Source organism: Manis javanica, chromosome 7 (genome assembly GCF_040802235.1).
Source record: "Manis javanica isolate MJ-LG chromosome 7, MJ_LKY, whole genome shotgun sequence".
Lineage (NCBI taxonomy): Eukaryota > Metazoa > Chordata > Mammalia > Pholidota > Manidae > Manis > Manis javanica.
The window spans coordinates 74,459,642-74,483,418 of record NC_133162.1 but is presented as its reverse complement, the minus strand read 5'-3'; the positions used below and the strand labels follow the sequence as shown (position 1 = coordinate 74,483,418).

At 40.7% G+C, this 23,777-nt stretch overlaps 1 protein-coding gene across 1 annotated transcript in view; it reads left to right on the top strand.

Moving 5' to 3' along the window:
• Nucleotides 1-23,777, top strand: part of LOC140850305 (WASH complex subunit 2-like) — a 52,415-nt gene that overhangs the window by 6,911 nt on the left and 21,727 nt on the right. Inside the window, 15 exon segments of the mRNA XM_073240047.1 lie at nt 357-383; nt 386-479; nt 934-989; nt 2,009-2,068; nt 2,438-2,611; nt 4,336-4,428; nt 4,431-4,459; nt 5,495-5,581; nt 9,041-9,142; nt 10,733-10,867; nt 12,609-12,763; nt 17,140-17,242; nt 21,169-21,272; nt 21,274-21,319; nt 22,661-22,831. Coding sequence (XP_073096148.1) covers nt 357-383; nt 386-479; nt 934-989; nt 2,009-2,068; nt 2,438-2,611; nt 4,336-4,428; nt 4,431-4,459; nt 5,495-5,581; nt 9,041-9,142; nt 10,733-10,867; nt 12,609-12,763; nt 17,140-17,242; nt 21,169-21,272; nt 21,274-21,319; nt 22,661-22,831 — 1,436 coding nt within the window.

Genomic DNA, 23,777 nt, shown 5'->3' with positions numbered 1-23,777 from the left:
CAGTAAAGAATATGTTAGGTGCTTTTGTAGTAAACAGGAGCATCCACTGTGTTCCTGCTTGTGACTGGTCAGTATATAGATGTCTCTTCATTCTGCCCTTTCTTCAAGTTCTTGGTGGAGTGGGTCTTGAATGGCAATTAAGCCATATATTTACTAGTTTTAAAAAAGAAGTGAATCTAGATGGTGGGAATACCCGTGGAATTCCTCCTGCTCCAGACATTATAGACTTGAGGGTCGGAACCCACAGAGCTTTTTAAGGGATTTGGTGGACTGTTGAATGAGTTTCTGTTGTGAAATGTCTGGCTGCCAATACCCATCTTTATCCCTCCCTGCAAAACTTTCTTTCTGTTTGCTAGATGAAGACGATAACTTCTTTGTGCCCCCAAGCTGACTGATGAAGACTTCTCACCATTTGGCTCCAGAGGCGGCCTGTTCAGTGGAGGGAAGGGACTTTTTGATGGGGAGGAGGAGATGAGTTGGTGGTAAGCAGTGAAGCTCTCCAATGCCTTGTCATGGGTCCGCAGGGAAGAAATGCACTTTGGTCCATTGGCAGGGGAAAAATGGCTTCTTAGTTAGAAGTTGCTTCTACTTTCATATTTTGAGACATTTTAAAGTAAGAATCACTAAGTGATACTCTTTGTGAGGTGGGGAGAGGATGTTGGAGTGTAAGTAGTAAATAATTTACTTGATTAGGCAACTGTTTCTTTTCTTGTCTATCATTCTTCTTCCATGTTTGTATTTAACTCCTGGACAGACCAGATTATTTAAAGTCTGATTTTGCCATAATTTTCACTTTGGAACTGGTTTTCTGGCAGAACAGTAAATATATATCTTTACACTTTACAAAGATCTTTTCTTTAGAAATCCTCAAGTGCAGCTACCATGTCCTGTGCTGTTTTGAAATCTGTGTCGTGTACCTTCTTATGAGCAGAGCGACCTCTTCACGGAAGCGCCTCAGGATCAGGAAGCTCGAGCCTCCATTAGTGCAGGTGAGCTTGGATTGGGGCTGACTCTGCTTCTTCCTGAACAGATTTCCAGAACTGCTTACCTCTCGCCAGGAGATAGAACCCCTGAGGCTGTTCCCAGGCCTTGCTTCTTAGTTAGGCAGGAAGCTGTTGTGTTTGCCTTGTTCTAGTTAAAAGCAGTTCATCTTCACTACACGTTTTGGAAAAAAGCAAAAAGCACCAACTATAGACTCACATCACAGTTTTGCTTCTTTCTTAGAACTCATACAAAGTCAAATGAAAAGTACTCTATAGTGGTGTGGAGGATATTTTATGTAATTGTTTAATTTAAACATTTCTAAAGTTCCATGTAAGTTGGAGATCAGTAAATCCCCAGTCTAGTGTGCATCAGACTCATCTGTGGAGCATACATTAAAAAAGAAACAGCTGGTAATATTTATTCTATTAGTTCTGTGGTAGTTCTGGTGAATTGAGAATTAGTTCTTTTAAGTGACCTTACCTCCCCAGGCCATGAGTCGTCAGATTTTGTACTTGCTTTGATGCTGGCTGACTTGACTGTTCTGCAGGCCATGCTCTCCACTTTCTGGCACCAGTAAGTTGCCTCGTTTCCCTCTTTCCTGTTAACTGTCTTCATTTTTTTCACTGATGTCTCAGATTTGTAGCTGCTCTCTTTTACCTGCTCATTCTCATCAAATCAGAATAGATAGAGTTGATTGAGGAGCCTGCTTGCGCATACCCCACTTCCCACATCTATGCTCTGCACCTTCCTTGGACTCCCCTGCAAACCGCACTGCTATTGTTGATCAGAGTCAGAGTGATCTTGCATGGGAATCACAGATTAAATTGTATTAGGACTAAGAAAAAACTCATGACATCAGTAGAGAAGACTAAGTAAGCTAAGGAATTTTTAAATGGCTCTACAGGAAAAATTTGTTTGAACAGGTCTCCTGTTAGCTATGTATTGTGTTGTACATATTTCAGGCAAGTGCATTTAACAAGTCATTTTTCTGTTGAAATGATTTTCTTTTTCTTTCTCATCTTAGCATCTCCATCCTCGATACCTGCAATGAAAATCCCAGCAGGAGCTGTTTCAGTATTTTCAGGTATCAAACTTAGAGTTTGTTTTTTAAAACCGTCTAAGTGTGTTGGGTCATTTTTAAAGTTTCGTTAGCTAAGGCGTGGCTTGAGAGCATGAGGAGCTTCCAAGGGCATCTGACAGCCTACAGAAAGAGCTTGTTTACTGACATTAGTTCATATTCTCTTAGAAACCAGTGGCCTTGGACTTTTTAGTGTTCCACTGACCAGGTGATTCTGTAGCATAGAAGGATAGGGGCTATTGGGTTGTTTTAATGGTTTTATGGATGAACCAAAACAAAGTTCTTGGTGGGTGATACTGGTTTTTTTTTCTGTAAAGTCAGGAGGCCCACCCACACTGGCTCACATTTGTGACTGTCCTTTCTCTCCACCCACAGGGGACACCAATGTGTTTGGTGCCACCTCTGCTCTGTCACTGAAGGAACCCCAGAAGCACGAGCAGCCTACCGCAGGGCAAAGCCCGTACCTCGCAGCTCCCACTGGCTTCTTCGATGACACTGATGATGACGACACCTTTTTTGCGGCATCATCTAGCAAGTCTTCCATGACAGGTACCTGCTCCTGCCTCTTTTTTGGGAATGTAGCCAGAAGAAGAATGTCAACCTAAAGAGGACAGAACGCTCCTCTGGTTCTGTACCTTGTGCAGTGCAGAACCCCTCCTGGCTCAGAGCAGTCTCATCTCCACCTAAATAATTACGGTGCCCTGGAGGTGTCTGTTTTATGAGCCAATCTTTTTTGCTTTGGAAACCAATCACTAGGATTCTTTCTTTTAGAGAGCTGAAATCTGTTCCCTTGTAATGTCTGCTGCTCAAAGTTTCTAGTTCTGACCTTTGGAATTACAGGAAAGTGTTCATCACACTTTGTTCTGGCAGCCCTTAGTAAAATATATGAGCAGAATGTCACATGCTAGCTGTTCTCTGTGCCAGAACAGAAAGCCCAGGTAACCTTGACCTTTTCTTAATATGACAAGGTTTCCAGCCCCTTGGTCCCTGTGGCACTCTCCTCTCTTCTCACGGTTAAGTCAGTGTGTTCATAAAAGTCACTCTTCTAAACCAGATGTTCTTTCATGTGCGGGTGACTCTCCCAGGACTCTTGGCAAAATTCAGATTCAGTGGGTGTGGGTTGGTACTGGGAATTCTATGTTCTGACGAGTTCCCTGGTGGGCAGAGATTGCTGCTCTGTGGATGGCACTTGGAAGAGTAAGGCTTGGGTCCATTGGGTGCTTTTCCCTGAAAAAGGTAGACCACTAATGTGCACAGGATTTCCAGCAACCTGAGAAAAGTTGGACGAGATGGAACAGGATGCACTGAGAGGCAGGCGTGGGAAGGAAGGACAGAAGCAAACATGAGGGAAATAATACCTCATTATTTTAGAAAGAGTATAAGCACAGACATAATAGAGGCAGATAGATATAGGCCGACAAGATGAGATGATAGTAAATAAAGGCAATAGTGCATCTCTTGGCCTGGAGCTTTTCATTTAGTGGATATCATTGAGAACTGATTAGGAATCACAAATAAGTTGACAGTTGTTCCTCTTGTGGAACTTTAATGAGTCCTTGTCCTCGTTTCAGTGCCACACTCCTCACTTGGTGCAACAGTGCTATGGTAGTTAAAGGTTGGGAACTGCCCAGTATTTCATCAGAAGGTAAACTGTGGTCCCTCCACTCTGAAATTCTGTGAAGCTATTACAAAGGATGAAGCCTATAATTTTGGCATGGGAACATTCCCCATGTGCATTAAGTGGAGAATGCAAATTATCTTACCATTTATAGCCTTACTTATAAATAACTAAAGTTAATACATTAGTATATCCTTTGGGTAAGTTAAAAGCATGTATACCAAACTTTCCCTGATGGCCACCATGTTTGGATGGGCAGGTAGAGCTACAGGGGTGTTTTCAGAATTTGCTTTTATGTGCCTTTTGTACAGTTTGACTTTAAAAAAAACTGGACAACCCTCACGTCTCAGAGTCCTAGAGCTGTTACTCTCAAATGGTATTTTTCACTTACAGGTGTCTCTTTGCCTTTTAAGCCAGTCCAAGCTACTCGTAAGGATGGCGTGGGAGCCAGATGATTAAGCAGTCTGTCCCGTGTTTCATTTGAGCTGCTGTTGTGGTCTTTGAAAAATTCCAGTTTAGTTTCACATAATATTTTTCACGCTTGTCACAAAATAACACACTTTTCTGTTTATTGTTTGAGAAGAGTTTTTTGTTTGGATTTTGTGGAGGCATTTTTGACCTTCATGTAATTTTATGCTGGCGTGTCTTTCTAAAGACAAAGTCACATCCATTGCCAATATCTTTGATGATGAGGAAGGATATCTGTTCAAAGAAAAAGCAGCGGCTTTGCCAGAAGCCACTGTGAATCAGGTGAACACCAAGCAAGAGCAAAAAAAAGGGTAAGTGTGTGGGAAGACTAAACACAGGAGTATTTATTTGGGGCATCTTTTAATTCATTTGGAACTCAGAGGGAAGTATTGTTTCCTTTTCTGTGTATAATGTTCAAACACAGAAAATTGAAAGAAAACTACAGTGAGCACCCACAGAACTACCACTCAGGCTCAGTAGTTGTATTTTGCTTGCTCATTGGTTTTCCCCTCCATTGATAGCATTTGTCTGACCATGTTTGGGGGGTGCAAAAGAATGCTTTTTTAATTCTTTCATTTCTTCACGTTTATAGGCTGGCATTCTCCTCCTCCTCTACCACTCTTTTAATATCACTGTAGGAATAGGATCATGGGTTTTCCATTCAGCCAACATTCTAGAGTCCATGAGTGTCATCATCTTTTTTCTGTGCTAAATGCCCTGGATTTGGCCAGTGGGATGTGTCTGCCTTTGTCTTTAAGCTCTTCTGGCTGCTCTCCCTTCCCTTGCTGCCCTGCACAGCTTGATCTTTCTAAAGCAAATCTTGTGTCCTGTCCTGTCCATGATACCCTGACCTTCTCGCTGCCAGCCACCTAGCTCTCAACACTCACACCCTGGCAGGATCCTAGGGCTGTCCACCCTTGCTGACTTCAGTCACGTGTGTCCCATTTTTGGCCATTTGTGTGTCAGGTGGGCGGTCTCTCCAACTTTCTTATCCACCTGATGTACCCACCCCCTGCTTTACCTTAGTTTTCTCTTCTCACACACAGCTTCCCCTGCTGAGGATGTTCTTGCTTGTACCATCTCCCAAGTCCAGGCCTTTTCTGTCCTAATGAACTATTTCTTCTCTCTTTCCTATATACCAATCTTTAAATTCTTTCTTATGATACTTGTCCTTTTGTATTATTCTTTATACAAACTTGATACATGTCCATAGTATCTCCTTTGCCCTGGTGCATGGCCTGGTGCCTTATCCTAGCAGAGACTGCCTACATTTTCTAAATGAATGATTGAATGTACCCTTGTTTTCAGGTGTCTTGTTTAACTCTCTTTTTTTTTTTCCTTCAAAGATTGCCATATCTTCCAGCAAAAATCTCAAGCTCTCATCAGAAACAGAGACTCAAAAAGGCTTATTTTCAGATGAGGAGGACTCTGATGTAAGGAATTTTTTTTCTTAGTTCTGGGAATTAGTCCTTTGATACGACATTAGAAACTATTTCTGAATCAGGATTTTGTCAGTAGAGATGCAAGACTTTATTAAAGACTTTAGTTCCTTCTTTGAAAATAATGTCTTGAACACCTGGCCTTTAGAAATCATTATGTATGCAGTACTTCTCACTGTTGGGTTTGAATCCAGTTTATGTCCTAGGAGGAAAACATTCTGCTCAGGATGTTCAAATTTAAGGCTGTTTGTTGACCCACAGTGCAGTGAGGTGCTTGTATCAGAATGGAAATCAGCACACTACTTCCTTTTTCAGTAGCACTAAATAGCAGGTTTAGTGACATATATTTCAGCATAGCCTTTTCTCTTGTAACCAGTGTTGGTTTGTGGGCTGGCATCTGCCTGAAGTACCCTTCCAGTGGAACAGTACCGGTTTCCAAAAGTGTCACTGCCTTGTCTGACTCCCACAGGCCCACATCCCTTTGGAGATAATTTTCAGCTAGGTTTTTAGGGGTTTGAAGCCCTATCTGAGAAGGTAGTGGGCAATAATAAGTCCCATGCACAGAAAGATATGTGGACGTGGCAGAAGTTTACCTGTAATTTCAAGAAGCCGTGAACTCTGGGTTAAGCTTTCTGGTTACATTGCACTAACAGCCAGGATGAACACACAGCTCTTCGGAAGCAGAGTGATTGCCATTGATGTAAATAAAGCTTTTTGAGGCTTATTTTTTTATTACAGCCAGTGTACAGAAGATAGGAATTAAAAAGTCCACTTAAGGCAAACTCATGACACGTGAGCACTGCAAACTGGGACCTCAGACTCTGGTCTTAACCCACACTCTCACTTCCTCATCATTAAACACACCTGCACTTTGGGGTCTTTGCCCCTCTCCTCCTATCCCTCCCTCTGGAAATACACTTAGCAGAATCTGGATGGCTTGCTACTTCACATTTTTCCACTGCCCTATGATGTCGCGACCCTTCAGGGACCGAAGCAACATGCCCAAGGTCTTGATTCTTCTCTAGGCTTTATTGTCTAATCTCTCGCGGTGGTTACAGCAGTTGTTGGGAAGCTCCTCTCCCTACCGGCGGGCTCCCTTATATTCAGTCACCCAACCAATCCGGGACAGTATCATGCGTGACCTTTAAGCGGATAGGTGTCACGCGTCACTCTAAGCGGGCAGCACGAGCTGTGCACGGGTACGGAAGTCTGCTGGGCCAATCCCCAACAGGGAAGAGGGGAAAGGGTGGTGAGCAGGAAGCAGGCGCCATCTTTAGGGCGTTGTCCAGCTAGAGTGGGGCTCAGCCTCGGCCGGGCCCCCACACTATGAGGCTTCCCCCGATGACCCTTTGCATGATAGCAAGCCTGCCAGCACACACCGCGGCGCACTGCTTAGCCCATTCTTCTGCTTTATTGTTCGCCACATTATGTACTGCCACATGACACGTCATTTCAGCATGCTCATTGTCGCCGTACTTGTTCATTGCCTCGGCTAGAATAAGCTCTGTGAGGGCAAGATGTTACATCTAGACTGGTGCTTGGCACCTGGTAAGTCATCAAGTAGTATTCAACTATATTAAAACAAACATGCACCAATTTCAGACTTAAAAGGTGTTTCAGCTAGTTATTACTGTGAAATAATACACCAGAACTTATAGGCTTAAAAAAAACAGTAAGTTTTACTACCTTTTATGGTTCTAGAAGGGCTCAGCTAAGCAGTTTTTTAGTTAGGGTCTCTCATACGTTCCAGTCCGGAGGTGGCCAGGCTGAGTCGTCTCATCCACATGTCTGGTGCCTGCATAGGAAAGACTCAAACAGCTGGGACTCTTGGGGCACCCAGTTTGTCTCTCTGTGGTCTCCCAGCATGGCAGCTTCGGGAAAGCTGTATTCTCACGTGGTGGCCCAGGGCTTCAAAGTAAGATTCCCACATTAGCTGCACAGAAGCTGTATTGCTTTCTGTAACCCAGCCTCGGAAGTGAGCGTTATCATTGCTGCCACACTCTGTGGTCACAGCCATCACAAAAAGCCTGCTATGGTCCAAGGGCAGGCAGCACAGACTTCACCTCATCATGGGTAGAGTGTAAAAGAATTTGCAGACAGGTTTTAATACCATCACCAAAGGCTTTCTCCCATGAGTATTATCATAGATTGTTTTTTTTTTTATGCTGTTAGAGTACTTAGTCAAGAAGAAGTAAAACAATGCAGTCTAGGAGAGAAAACTTTAGACAAGGGTTGATTTTATTTTTTTGTACTCCTGCCTCTGTATCTCAAGTGTGGAGCTAAAACTTGCTCTGTGAAATAATTTTGGAAACTTGTTTGAGGTAATGGAAAAGCCTTTTTTTATTACACCAAAGAAGACTAATGTCAAAGGTCCAAAACCATGAGGTTAAATTTGTTTTGTTTGTTTATTATTCATTCATTCACTTTTTAAAGCAGTAGAACCCTTTTCCTAAGTGAACTCTTGCCAATGTGTAAAATGCAGGAGAAGCATGAGAAGCCTGGAGTCCGCCCGTGTGACCTCTTACACCTGAACAGGCCCATGAAACTCCACGAGGCCCAGGCAAAAAACCACTGGGCTGAAAGGAGCTCTTTTCAATTAATGAATTCATTAGGTCTGTATTTAAAGAGTAGACTGAATCCATAGTAAGAAATATTTTCCAAAGAAGACTTATAAATTATGTTCTTATCCTAGTTAATTGTCTGGCTCTTGTGTATTTAAGTTTTTCTTCTGGAGAGAATAGTCCTATTTTTGTTTCTGATTCATGGAGCTAAATTTGCAGATCTTTCTTTGCTTTATAGGTTGATTCTTTATAGCATTTTGAAAAATCAGTCTACCAGGTCTTTCTCTACTTTGCAACATCTCCTAGCTATAGTTCAAGCAAAAATATCAAATATTTTAAAATAAAAATTTTTTTTGGTTTGAAAGAAATAGCATACTCTCATAAAAGGACAGAGGAGTGTTAGTAAAACAGAGTTGTAACATCCAGTATTTTGGGAATGTAGCCTCTATTTCTGTTACTGAATTTAATATCTTTGTAGACAAAGAAAAGGAAGTCATTCTCATTCTTTTTAGTCTGATAGGAGATTGACTGGAAAATTTCCTCCACCTTAAGCCATCCAAGTGGGAATGTAGAAAACTCTGAGTCCCAGTGAGACCCTCTGGAGTTCATGTGGGTCTCTCCCTTCTCATACAGAAGTATTTCTGTTGCATACAGCCGGAAGCATGGTCCTCAAGGTCTGTCTCAGCCAGCTTCTCTCTTTTTTTAATTTTATTTTAAAAAGGGAAGAGTTTTATTAGGGAAAGTAAAGGACCTAAGCTTGAACCTACCAGCATCCCTCTTTGACAGGGACCTAGACCTGGCCATTATGTCATAGTCTTTAGTTTCATATCTGACTGGTACTCTAAAAACCAATACATCTTGCTAACTGAGAACTTTAATCTTGACCCAACAGGATTTGTTTTCTTCTCAAAATGTGAGTAAGCCAAAAGATGCATCTCTCCTGCCCAGCAAACCCCCAATGTCAGCCTCGTTTTTCGATGATGAAAATGAAGAGGTAAACTGTTACTGCAACAGAAGATCATCAAGTTTCTGATAAATAGAAAACCACTGCTGATGTAGCTTTATAGCCAGAGGCTCACTCAGTAGGGCAAGGTGATAGAGAAGCAGGCACGCTGTCCGAGGCTTATATAACAAAAATATCTTGGGTTTATTTCTTAAGTTCTTTAACTTAAGTGACTCTTCTTAGGTTCTGTTGACTGTGCAGTGGTTCTGTTGACTGTGCAGTGGGCAGGACATTAAATTCTTGACCCAGATATCATTTTTGAAATCTGCCTTTAAGAGGATAAAAAGAATACTTTATAATTCTCTTAAACCCAGTGATACAAGAATGTCTTGGTAAAGTGGGAGTGGAGTGGAGAAGGTTATATCTCACCTTGCTTTTCTTTCCACCGTGAATGAGAGCAAAGTGGGGGAAAGAAATCAGGAAGAAGACAAAACAGACCTTCCCTCCGTGCAGCGTTGTGCAGTCGCTTAGCTCATGGGCTTTGCGTCAGACCCCTGTGTGCATATCCCAGCTCTTCCACTTGGAATTTAGGGACCTTGGACAAGCAACTTCACTTTTCTGAATCTCATATGGTGTAGTAATATATAGGATTTTGTGACAGCTTAAACAGCTGATGTACAGTGTTTTGGGCACAGAGCCTGGCACTAGTAGATGCAGAGTAAATGTTAGCTCCTATCATTAGTATCCTCATTGGATGCCACTTCATTTTCTCATGGCCTTTCCTACCTTCCCACACTCTTCTTAAAGCCTGCCTTTTTTTGAATCTTTACATTTCATGACTACTCACCTAGGATATTGTTAAAGAGTGTTTCTCTAACTTGGGCTCAGGCCCTGTGATGATTTTGGTTCCATTACCTTAATGAAAGTACCTTAAAAGGTACTTTTGGAGTGCTTGACTATACAATTATTGACAAATGCCATTGAACCTATTAGAAGCAGCTCTTTAGTAGGCTAGTGATGTTATTTAGTAAACTACTTCATCAGTTTATATTGTCTCTTTAAAATTAACCAGAAACACAGTCATGCCTTTCTTCTGTTCCAGGTGTGGGTCTTTATTTTAAATACATGTAAGGGATTAGAGAAAGCTCTTTATTTCTCTTCTTCTGTCTGTTGCTCCAGTTTCTAATTCATAGAAAGAATGGTGCAAGTTGCTGTCTGCTGCAGGGGCCTGTGGGGCTCTGCTGCCCACGTAGGCTGCAGGTCCTCCCTACAGAGTCTAGAGGGCCCGCCCCAGCAGGTCTGGGTGGGACCAGGCTTCCTCCCATTTCTTTGAGCCGGTCTCCCACATTACCATCCCTCCCCCACAAGTGTTCTACCTTTGAGTTCTAAGGTATCTGTTTACCTTCTGTGGATAGAGTATACAGTTAGAAGACTGTAGACTATTGTTATGGGATTATACATGAGAGAAGTGGGATTTATAAGAATTTTGTGATACTCCCCCTGCCCCCTGCAAGAGATGTTACGTGTATTCTGTACCTGACTAGAAACTTAAAACAATCTGATCTGAGAGACTGTCTTAGACCCTTAGTTTCATGTGTATGAAGTTTTAAGTGTATGAACATTTTGCCATTTGTTTTTTAGGATAATCTTTTTGGGACTACAGCTGGTAAGAAACAGACATCATCTCTACTAACTCAGAGTCAAGAGAAATCAAAATCCTCTGAGCCCTCTAGAAAAAAAGCATCTGCCTTATTTTTCAGCAGTGATGATGAGGAGGTGGGTTGAAAGTTTCTCCTAGAAAAGAGGAAGAGATAGTTTGATGGGATTTAGGAGTTAAAGCTATCCAAACATTTTCTTTTTCTATCTTTTTTTATATCTAGTGAAGTTCAGTCACCAAAGACTTGTATGTTCACAGGACTTGTTTTTTTGTAGAAAGGTACTTAATATACTAACTTAAAAGATTAATCTTTTCAAAATGGTTAGGAATAAAATATGTCCCTGAAATTGTAATATATGCTAATCAAATGAGTTAGGCCTTATTTTAACTTGTTAAATGATCACTGTGTTTAGTTAAGAACTATAGCTAGATGTAGGTGTATGCTTTTGCAAGTTGAACTCCTTTTTTGTGAGTCTTGATCCATTTGCTGTATCTACATACATATAAGCAGAGCCAGTAGTAAATATAATTTATCTGCTGTTCAGATTGAGCTATACAGAAAAAGACTTCATACATTATATTAAAAACTGTAAGCATTAAAAATCTTCATTATTATAATTACTCCTCCTCATTTTAATATCATAGGCAAATTATGAGGGTATGATGTAGATAGATAAACCAGAGGCATGTTAATGTTTTTTATGGAAAGCAACTTTAAATTATACAACGTAATTTGTTTTTTCTACTCAAATGTATGACTTTATCATGGATTTTCCTTTTTTTTATTCTTAGCATTGTTGTTAGTTGTTTATTCTCCCTGTAGTAAAGGCCTGTCGTCATGATAGGACATTTTCCTACCGTAGTATTACTGTGGTTCCGGGAAAGTAAAAACATTTGCCAAAGCCAGGAGCAACAGTACTGGCCAAGTGAAGGTAACCCAGGGTCTTGATCAGTGACTCTCAACCTTGGCTGCCCATTGGAATCACCTGTAGAACTTTAAAGAGTAGTGATACTGGATTCCATCAGTGGAGATTACGAATTGTTTAATTTGGGTATTGTCTATCACTGGAATTTCTTAAAGCTCTGTCAGAGATTCTAGCATGTAGTCACTGTTGAGTGTCACTGTTCTAGAGAAACATATCCCAAACCAAAAAGTGTGGAGAAATCACCTGGGCATCCTGTTACAAATGCAGGTTCTGATTCAGAAAGTCGGGGTGAAATCTGAGATTCTACATAACCAATGGTGTTTCCTGTGTACCCCACTTTGATTTCTGAAGCCCTAGCCTCTAGAGACCAAAGGACCACTTGGCAAGCGCTCAAGAGTTACTTGATATGAAGGGGTGAGCATAGCCAGGTGGGGTTTCCCTCAAATGCTTTATAAAGGCCAGATTCAGACTTGTGGTTAAAAAAGGTCACTAGCAGCTTCACTGTGTCTTGTTTACATGAGCTTTTTACACATTTTTTTCCAACTTGCATTGAGGTTTTTAAATTAAAATATCACTTTCCTCCAAGTGTTAGTTTTTTTTCAACACTGTTCCTTCTCATTCCCCTCTAAAATTAATTTTCAACCCCTAAAGTAGATAACTTCCCTTGTCCTAACACACAACAGAACCGTAGATGGGGGAAACATTGTGGCAGGCAGTGGAGGAGAAAAGTAAGAGAATGTCTTTGAGGCTAGAGAACCCAGCTGTCTAGATTTGACTTCAAAGAAAAGTCCTGGACGTCAGCTTTCTTCAAGAGTAATGTACTTAATTTAATGCTTAGTTTAAATACAGTTTTGTTTAATGATGAATTATTTTACTTCCCTGGTTCCTCAGTCTAAATTACTACTGGATTTTAACATACATTTTATATTTTAAGGACCAGTGGAATATTACTGATTCACCTTATAATAGGTCTAAAGGAGAACTTCGGGACTCTGGGACCACCCAGGTCCAGGAGGCCAAGGCTGTGAAAAAGACCAGCCTGTTTGAGGACCATGATGAAGATGACCTGTTTGTTATTGCTAAGAACAGGTGAGCTAGTCATGGAAAGAAGTGATTTAATAAGTGTTTCAGTGTCTGTGATAATAAGTATAAAGGTACAGTTGACCCATGAACAACACAGGTTTGAACTGCAGTGGGTCCACTTAGATATTATTGTAACACTACAGTATATAATACATATAATAATACAAAATATGTGTTAATTGAGTGTTTGTGTTGTCTGTGAGACTTGGTCAACAGTAGGCTGTTAGTAGTTAAGTTTGGGGGGAGTTAAAGGTTATGTGTGGATTTTCAGCTGTGGGACAGATGACATGCCCCTAAGTGCCATATTGTCCAAGTGTCAGATGTATTTGATTCACAAGGTGCAGTTGCTTGGGGTGACATGATAATCACTCATTACCCAGTAGTCATAAAAATAAATATGTTGATTTTCACTTGTAAGGTATCCTTCCCCAATACTGGGCATTGTTTTTTGTTGATGGGTCCTTACACAATTTCTTCTTCCTAACTTTTTTCTCTTTAACCCTAAAATACCATCTTTCTTAGTTTGTTAGAGATTTAGTGCAATTTGTTGTCTTTTGTTTGTTTTTCCTCTGGGAAATCCTAAAGAATGCAAAGTGTGGTTGAGGGTATGTAAGTTTGTCATTTGAACAGAAATACCCTCAGCATTGATACACATCCTGTTAGGAGAATGGTTTTCTACAGTGCTGTGTTTATCCCACCAGTTGCTGGTAAGTGTTAGCTGATTCACATTAACACTTGGCCTGAAGCCAGCAGGATGTGTAGTCTGAGCACAGGCTGTGATTGGTGGTGTAACATGCTGCCAGATTAGCTGTACATTCCGAATAATAACCTTGCAAATACATACTTTTTCCTCAAGAGCTTTAAATGATTACTGTGGAATTCAACTGAATGATAGTACCATAAAGAGGTAATTGATGGGACATATAAATCCTGTGGGTTGGTGCGATTAAGCCTTAATTTTGATTTGATAGATTCAAAAGTACCTCATATTTCTATCTCTAAATATTGTAATCATTTGAAATGTCACCATTTCTTTTAGGTGCTGGTGGCTTTACCCTTGGGTATATATTTTGCCTCTGGTTAAGAATATAGGCTCTGGGGGGCTCTCTTGTCCCCTCCTGGTGTGAGCTGGAAGCTCTTTCCTCTCACTTTATCTCTAAATAAAAGCTGGTACCTTGCTCTCCTTAAAAAAAAAAAAAAAAAAGAAGAAGAATATAGGCTCTGGAATTCCAGTACCTGATAAATTCTGGCCCTGCCAGTTCCTTTCTGAATAACAATAACCTTGGGCAAGTTACCAAAGTTCTCTGGGCCTGAGTTTTCTCATCAGTTAAACAAAAATAATAATAGTACCTCTCACATAGGATCATTGAGAGGATTAAATGAAATCCAAAAAATGGGAAATGCTTAGCATAGCTGTTAAATTTCAGTCACTTAACATGTTACCATTTATCATCATGACTCAGAGGAAATAACATTTCATTCCTTTATTTTTCTTGCACTCTCTCCCCTGAGACATGCCCTTCTTCCTTCTTACCTGACCATCTTCCTTCAAGACTCAGTTTAAGCCTTCTCTTATAAGAATCCTTTCTTGACCTAAAAGACAGGTGAGAGAGAGAAGAAAAAGTGAAAGTTTAGAGCAAAAATAATTCCCTCTGTATATGCCCCTCATCTCTGGCCATGTTGCACTTGAGCATTTTCTAGGTTGTGTAGAAGTTACGTTACATATGTGCCCTGTCTCCCTTTGCCCCCTACCACGCACACGTGGTCACTAGTTTAGAGATCTGGAAACGTCTCACTTGGAGGTTCCAATACCAGCTACACCCAATACTTAGCTTTCATTAATGCTTTCTCTGCTCCCGATTTATTCCATTTCCAGTTGGTTTTAAAGTTGTCTATAAGTTTTGTGTATGGGCATTTTTCTGAGGAAATAATTCATTGCTTTCATCAGACTCTCTAAAATTGCTTTTACAGACACTGAATGTACAATGGTGCAGCCACTTTGGGAAACAGTGGTTCCTTAGAAAGTTGAACCTGGAGCTACCAAAGGACTTAACTTCATTTTTAGGTATACGGTCAAGAGAAATGAAAATCTGTCCACACAAAAACTTACACATGAATGTTCATCACAGCATTGTACATAGTAACTGAAAAGTCCATCAACTGATGAAACAATAAACAAAATGTATTCTGCCCATACAATGAGAAGGAACAAGATATTGAGACATGCCACAATATTAATGAACTGTGTTAACTGAAAGAAGCCAGTCACAGAAGACCACATGTATGAGTCCATTGGTATATAATGTCCAGAACAGATAAATCCATAGCCACAGAAAGTAAATTAGTGTTTGCCTGAGGCTGAGGGGAAAGGAGAATTGGGAGTGAATGTTAACAAGTAGGGTTTCATTTTGGGTTGTTGGAAATACTGTGAACTTAGATTATGGTGATAGATGCTCAACTCTGAATATACTAAAAATCAGTGAATTGTACACTTTTATAAAAGTGTAAGATTTATGGTATGTAAATTATATCTCACAACCATTCTAAAAAAAGAAAGAAGCTTTGTGACCCTAATGAAGTTGTGAAATATTATCTTAGCAAGGCATTCAAATGCCCTGGCTTGCCTGGCAGCCCTGCTTTGTTCCTTTCATTTCAGGATGATTATTAATAACTTTCCCTTTCACTCTCAAAAGTGCCTGGTTTAGATCCATAGACTCTATGATCATTTTCTCTGTACCTTTTAAATAAATCAAAATACTTAACCTGTTACTTATAATGAGAAATACCGTAGCTCACTGAACAAGCACATGTTTTCCTGAGGACAGGTCTCCACGGGAAGCCCCCATTTAGCCAGCAGTAGCTGAGAGTTGGGGAATGAGGCCGAGTGTAAGGATTGTAGTCTTTTATGTAACCTTGTCCAGAGAGCTAACTAGCTCTTCTCTAGTAGCTTACCTTCAGAATCAGTCACCAGATGTCTTGTGGGTTGTTCTCGGGGGTTTTGGTTGGTTAGTTTGTTTAGAAATTCTTGTTCAGAAGATAATGAGTAAGATTTTTCTGCTATAGCTGCTTTATGAGGTGTTCGGCACTCTTCAGGCATCTGATATAGTCATTAATACTTTGTGATCATTCATCACCTAGTAGTCGGATATTTTGGTTATAATTTGTGTAACTCTGTATTGGTATATGTCCTTAAAGGCATACTAGGTAGCATCTTACTGTGCCGTTGCAAATTGGCTCTTTGCTTTAATAACTTCTTCAAGGTGCAGATTTAGTTTGTAACTGTCCTTTAGTGTATGTGTCCAGTGTAAGTGCACTCAACTGTTTGGTTGATCCTTAGTTTTTTTGTTTTTTTAAGATGTAGACATCAGTATCAAACTAACAAGTTATATAGATTTTGCCTTGTTAATTATAATTTTGTTCTAATAGAAGTAGATGGATATGGTAAAAAATTCACTGAAGTGACTTACTATTACTATGCTTTTTTCCTAGCAAAAACTGATTTTGAAGTTTTCATTACTTTGGTAATTCCCTAGTATGTTAGTTGTATTATTCTTTATCATATAGTAAAAACCAGTCCAGTGCTAAGCCTCCCTGTGTTTTTTCACTTTCATATTATTTCTGTTCCTGATGATGTACTGATGAATAGTTGTTCTGGCATTTACTGAGCACCTTGTGTGTAGGGGCCTGCCAGAATCCCAGGTAAGGAGGTAGGTGAAGACAGGCTAGAGGAAGGTGGTGAGGAGAACTGTGACCGCATTTCGGCTCTGGTTGCCCAACATGGGGTAGGAGCTGGGTGCGTAGTGATGTGATGAACAGGGAAATGAGTTCTGCTTTTCCAGCTCTGAGAGGTTTGTCTGTTGGGGATGTAAAGGGATGGATTTGGGGTTTGAAGGGAAAGGATGGGGATGCTTAGAAAGACAGGATTAGGTGGCCAAGGAGGTATCAGGTCACAGCCCGAAGCAGGCCCTGGCCCTGTGATCTTTTGACAGCTGCCTTCTGACCACTTTGGAAATAGGCACTCATGTTCTCTGTTTCTTCCTGTGCCCTAGGAAGTGGTGAGACAGAGTGCTAGCAGTGTCGTGTGCCTCTGAAAGCAAACAGCTAGTGCACCCACACCGAGTCAGAAATAACTAACAAGGGCCAGGTTGAGGAGGGCCTTAGCTCTTCTACATAAGGGTGGGGGACAGAGGCTGATGACTTGCTAGGCACAAATCGCACCTACTTCAAAGGTTTTTCTTGCTTGCTTTCAGTTGTATAAGGTCAGCTGATAGCTTGGGCATGTTGGTGGCAGGTGGGTTCATAGAGGTGTGACCTAGAAAGAATATTGTATTTTTTTAAAAATCCCATTTGCCTTTAATTTGGTCTTTCATCTGTTTGTGTAGCCAAAAGAGGACTCAGAGAGTATCACTGCTCTTCAAAGAGGATCCCGATAGTGGAAGTTCTCTGTTTGGCTCTCCTCCTGCATCTGTTCCTCCTGCAACAAAGGTATTCTTAACCTCTTAGGCCCAGGAAACATCCTTGAGGTGGTGTTACAGAATAGTGATACTCCCTGAATCAGCTCCTAAAACCTGACCTTGGAAAACTTGTTTTCCTAGTTTTAGAAAGATAGCTTCTGGTTAGTGGTATTTTACAGATGAAGCACACATACAGAAGCCTGGAAAAAAAGCACTCCTCTGTGTCTGTAACCCATTCAGTGTCGGGTATAGTCTTCGGGGGGCAGAGTACCAATGGAAGGCAATTCTGACACGTGCTACCACATGGATCAACCTTGAGCACATTATACTGAATGACATAAGCCAGCACAAAAAGGCAAATACTATATGTTTCCACTTACGTGAAGTACCTGGAGCAGTCAAATTCAGAGACAGAAAGTAGAATGGTGGTTGCCAGGGTAGCAGCAGGGGGAAATGGGGAGCTGTTTGATGTGAAGAGTTTCAGTTTTGCAAGGTAATTCTGGAGATGATTGCACAACAGTGCGATTATTATTAACACCACTGAACTATATGCTCAAATGGTTAAGATGGAAAAATTTCTATTATATGTTTTTTACCACAGTTAAAGTTTTTTTAAAAATTAAAATATATGATAAGAAAAGAAGTAGTTAATCTAAGTGTCCTTCCAGTGATTTTGTCTAAATGGCATCACTACCACAGTTACCTAAGCTAAAACATAGCCAATCTCATTTTATGTGAAAAAGGAGTATTAGAGAATGAGAGGAAGGAGTCATTAACGTAATGCTTGTCTGGAACGTAGACACACTGGAAGCCTGCTTTTGGCCTGTCATTAATCCCTCCCCAGCACACTCCTGAAGTATGTGCACATAGAAGAGTGAGGCCAAGCACTTTTTTATTACCGACTGGCAGTTGCTAACAGTGAACTTTCTAGGCTAGGCCCCATGGAGACCTCTTTACCTGTGCTGGATTAGCCTAAAAGGCCAAGAGTCAAGCCAGCTCACAGCCTGCTGTGACGGCCTTCCAACCCAACTTGAGACCACTCCAGTTTGGCATGCGTGAGGGCAGAAAGCCCTGCAAGACAGAGCAGGAGGTATGAGCCTCCAGGGAAACTTCCCGTGTTGGAACAGCCACAGAATCCAAAATGGCAGCTCCTACCCCGACACTTGATGAAGACTTTCCCCCTCCCACTGTGGTGATGGTTGACCACATTCCTGAAACCTGTGTGGCCCTAGGGACCTGGCTTCTCCTTGTGTACAGTGAAATAGGCACATGGCAATAAAAGAACCTGGAACTTCCTGTTTGTAGAGGCTGATACTTGGTTTTTCTATACCTCCTAAATATTTTCTGTTTAAAGCTTATTTTAAATTACAGTGTAATACACAGATGTCTTCTTAAGAAAGGTTTAGCAAATGCATAAAGAACCCAGAGTCCCACTCCATACTCGTTCCAAGATGTAATCACTGGTAGTGAGGCATTGCCAGTCCCTCCAGGCCTGTTTCTAGGCATCCACATGTGTTTTGCGTTGTTTAAATATGATCATGTCTACATTTTTATGCATTAGTTTTTGTCCCACAGCATGTTTATCATTCCCATAAGCCTCACCTTGCCCTTTTTTACCACTATATAGTATTCTGCAATATAACCACTAGGACACATGTGGCTATTTCTCCTTTGATGGAGGAATCGTCATTGTTTCTTGCCAGTTAAGGCTGTTTCCTCCCATCCCTGTTGCTTTGTCATCTTTAGCCTTGACTGGTGAGGTGCTTTCTTATCTGGTCTCTCTGTGAATGCTCCTTCCCTCCATCTGCTCTCCTGACCATTGCCCTCATTCTTGTCTCAGAGATCCAGTCCCATTGTCCTCTTGGCAAAATGCCTTATCTGAGCCTACTGTGCCATCTGTAATCTCTTCCAACCTGGACACCTCTTTTCTAGCCTCATTTGCATATATTCTAGGTGACTCATCCTATCCCAGAATACTCCAGAGGAGGGTTATTGTCTCTTATATAGAAACATTCTTCATACTTTGAGACATGGTAGAAATGTTAACCTGTCCTGTGAAGCTTCCTGGATGAAGCACGTGCAGGTCCATGATTTAAGCACTCTTTCCTCACCACATTTGGAATTGCACAGCTTACTCCAGAAGCTTTCAGCATTGGGGGAGCACTGCCTTCCCTGGGCTCTGGAGCTCCCTGCTCCTGCTTCTGAGGTGCTCATAACCCTACCCTTCAGTCTCCCTAAAGAAGACATCTAGTGGCTGAATGGTTAAAAGTTGAGAGATCTGATTTTCTTTGTAAATCATAAAAATAACTTCTACCCTGGATAAATGAGCAATAATCTAATGAATTTTGAAAGTTCTGGAAATGTAAAACTTCTTTCAACCTGTTTAACTATAATTGTTAAATAAGACAAAAGGTCAAAGATACGCCTCTTAGGTAGCTAAACCACCTGCACACTTTATTTTTACCATTTGTGAGACAGAATCACCATTAGCAGATAAGATATTTTTTCTTTAGAGATCCTAGGATATTTCAAAGTAAATTAAATTTGACTCAGTTTGAAGCCTATCAATAAAATTAATTTTATGAAGAAGATGAGTCAGTTTATCTTTAGGAAGGTTTAAAATCAACAGTTTGGGCAGCATATTCCTTGATTTAAGGACTATGGTTATATGAAAGGTTATGTTTCTCCATACTTAATCTCATTTTTCTCCCTATCAGCTTGCATTGAAATTATATGTAGTTTTCAGTGAGTCCAGCACATTGCACAGAAATTTTTTCCTTCAATCACTTCAGTTTGCCATACCTCTTCTGAAATTCTTTTGTGGGTTTCCAGTCTTTTATTTCAAGTTTAAATGAGCATGCATTTTAAGGACCTTTTCCTAACAATAACAAAAAATCTCTTTATCCTGTTCTACTTCCTGAATGTCTTGATAACCTGATGAGTATTGCATTAAGCTTACTTCCTTACATATTATAGTCTAGTTAGTATGATGGAGTTAGTTTTTTTTTCCTCAAGAATTTTTGATAAGTCGCTTGCCCCAAGGATGCCAATAACTCTAGGTAAGTTAGTGACCTCAGTTTCCTAATCTCTGAAATCCCTAGCTCCCAGGTAAGAAAGAGATGAGAGATGTGCAAAGCGCTCAAAAACCTGTGTCAAAATACCTACCCTGGTATAAAACACCATGACTGGCTGTGGAAATGCACTGTATGATCCTTCCAAATGGATGGATAAAAAGCTGTATGATAGCTATTCATGTAAATTAGGGGGAGAGTAATGTAAGGGCTAGGTAGAGATATCAATAGCATTCTTATCAATGAAGTAAATGGATTCTTACTGACAACAGGAAACCTTTATGGGTGGCAGGATGGGCTAAGCTGAGCCTTGCTTAAAAGATGAGGAGGATTTGCTTCTACAGAGGGAGAAACAAGTGTGGACGTGTGAGAGTTTACATGTAAGGAATAGGTGAGAACTGATGGGGTGCAGGTGACTAGAGGGATAAAATGAGGTGTCAGTTGATTGTCATGTTCAATACTTAACTTATTACAAAAATGCAGGTTTGGGGTGGGAAATAAAGTAATTGGATGGGTGTTTTATTTTAGCAAGAGCTCTGGATGGTGGTCATGTAACTGAAATGTAAGAGGAGGGAAGCAGAGAGGAGAGACCAGTAGTTGGGTGGCAGAAGTAAGGATCCAGGCAGTGGCAGCGTCGTGCAGTCAGCAGGCACAAGGAGACGGGAGCAGACGGTGTGGCAGAAACTGAGGTGCTGTGTCTGTGCATTGGAGGTTGTAATGCCTACTGCTTTCTGTTTGTGCCCTTTCACTATGCTCTCCTCTCTTTCCCACAACCATACTTAGCAGATGCCCTAAACAGAGCTGTGGTTTCGGCGTGTGTTACGCATTGTCCTGCTAGACACACTTTTTTTGATTTTGATGTTGTCATTTACTCTTCTTTTGGTAGAAAAAAGAGACCATTCCTGAGGTACAACCTTTGCTATTTAGCAAGGAAGAAGAGAAGGAGGCACAGTTTGGAGTGAAACCTGTGGGTAAGAAGGTTGAGTCTGCTGGAATCATCAGAGCTTGGGACAACTCAGGTGGAGGAGTCAGAAAAGGTCAAGTTTTTATTTTTCTTGTATATTCTGATAGGTTTGTCTCTCATTTGTTCTTGTAAAACCCACACGTACACACACCTTACATTTTCTACCACAGAAAATAAATGACTTATTTTTTTTGAGAGATTTGAAAACAGTACAAAGTATAAAGAAGAAAACATGTGATCCTCCCCATTCAGGGAAGCCTTCAACGTTGCTCCTGCCTTTCAGTTACCTCTCTAGGTGTGCTTGTGCACACAGTGATGTGTTGTTTTCCCATTTTACATTATTGTCCCTTTGTGTCTGTTCCTTTCTCTCCCTAGGATCTTCCTCATCTTATTTGCCATGGTGTTTTTTCTTGGCATGTCTGCTTTTTCTGACTCCATGGGGCTGCAGTGATAGAAACACTGTATTTTATTATTGTGTGACATTGTCTTCCCCAAGTTTGCATGAAGACCTTTTCTGTGTCCAGAAGCCCCTGGCTTACCCCAGTCATAACCCAGTCCACACTTTCCAGGTGCTCTCCTGTGCTACCATCTCTCTGCTTGAGTATAAGCACCGTGAAGATGGGGGCCAGGTTTGTTTTGTTGACCATTGTATCTGTACTACTTGTCATATTACTTTGCACATAGTAGGCACCTTAAAAATTATATTTCTTCAAAGAAGCATGTTTTTCCCACAGTTTAACCACTCTGAAAGTAGGATACACCTCTTGCAATCAGTGGCATGTTAATTGAGGTTGTTGTTTTTGACCTTGGTGGTTCATATAGTAATAGTGGTTCTTAAATCAGTGGCATCTTACCTGAAATGTGGTATACTTGTGGAATGAATAAATGCTGCATTTTAGATTATTTCAAAGATTCTTATCATTGAGTGTACACATTTTATGTGATTTTGTATAATTGATACAGTGTAAGCCTTTTAAAATTTAAGTGTCTGATTTTGTCAATTAGGTTTCTCTTAGAGACTCATGTATTAGTTAAATACTAGGAAATACATGATCCTCTCCTAATGACTGGCATTTGTGTTGTCTTTATGACTTAGAATTTACAGTTCTTGAGCAACCTGTGTGTATCAGTGTTTGTATATATATATAATGGTAGGAAGGAGGGACCCATGGCTTTAAACTGTTTGGAAAAATTACTTTTGTCTATGAATTATCTGTGCAGGACTCTTTATTGGAGCAGCCAATGAAGAACTAGCTCAGGGTTTTGTTACCTGGGAGCAGATGTGATTAGCTGTAGGGCCCCGAAACATGCAAATGTGGCAGTTACTGAATTAATGAGGAGTTTGGGAGGCCCCACAATAGAATTTGTATTTCCAGGTGATACTTAATATTTTCCTTATTATTTCCATTTCCAGGAAGGACGTTGACTCTCTCTTCCAGCCAAGCATTCTGATTTACTTTCTTCATCTTCCCCATTGGACAAAGCAACCAAAAATAGAACCAAAACTGTTCTTAGCTTGTATGATGAGGAAGAGGATAAAACAGAGGATCAGAGCAGCATCCAAGTGCCAAAGACAGTAGGAAAGGTGAGCAAAAAGTAGTACAGTTCAAGTTTTGAAAGGATAAAAGAATCTCATTTCATGATGTTAGTTCTGTCGTGTGAGTTGCTCGAGAATTGAAGCTTCCAATTTCTCTACATCCTCATCAACACTTGTAGACTTTTTTTTTGGTATCATTAATCTACAGTTACATTAGGAACATTATGTTTACTAGACTCCCCACATCGTGAAGTCTCGGCCACATACCCCATTACAGTCACTGTCCATCAGCGTAGTAAGATGCTATAGAATCAGTACTTGTCTTCTCTGTGTTGCACAACCTCTCTGTGCCCTCTCCTACATTATGTCTGCTAATACTAATGCCCCCTTTTTTTCCCCCCTTATCCCTGTCTTACCACCCATCCTCCCAGTCCCCATCCCTTTGGTAACTGTTAGTCCATTCTTGGGTTCTGAGATTCTGCTGCCGTTTTGTTCCTTCAGTGTTTTTCTTTGTTCTTATACTCCACATATGAGTGAAATCATTTGGTACTTGTCTTTCTCCGCCTGGCTTATTTCACTGAGCATAATACCCTCTAGCTCCAATCATGTTGTTGCAAATTGTAAGATTTGTTTTCTTCTTATGGCTGAATAATATTCCATTCTGTATATGTACCACATCTTCTTTATCCATTCATCTAATTATGGACACTTAGGTTGCATCCATTTCTTGGCTATTGTAAATAGTGCTGCAATAAACATAGGGGTGCATATGTCTTTTTCACACTGGACTGCTGGACTGCTGCATTCTTAGGGTAAATTCTTGGAATGGAATTCCTGGGTCAAATGGTATTTCTATTTTTAGTTTTTTGTGGAACCTCTGTACTGCTTTCCACAATGGTTGAACTAATTTACATTCCCACCAGCAGTGGAGGAGGGATCCCCTGTCTCCACACCCTCACCAACTTTCTTGTTGTTTGTCTTTTGGATAGTGGCA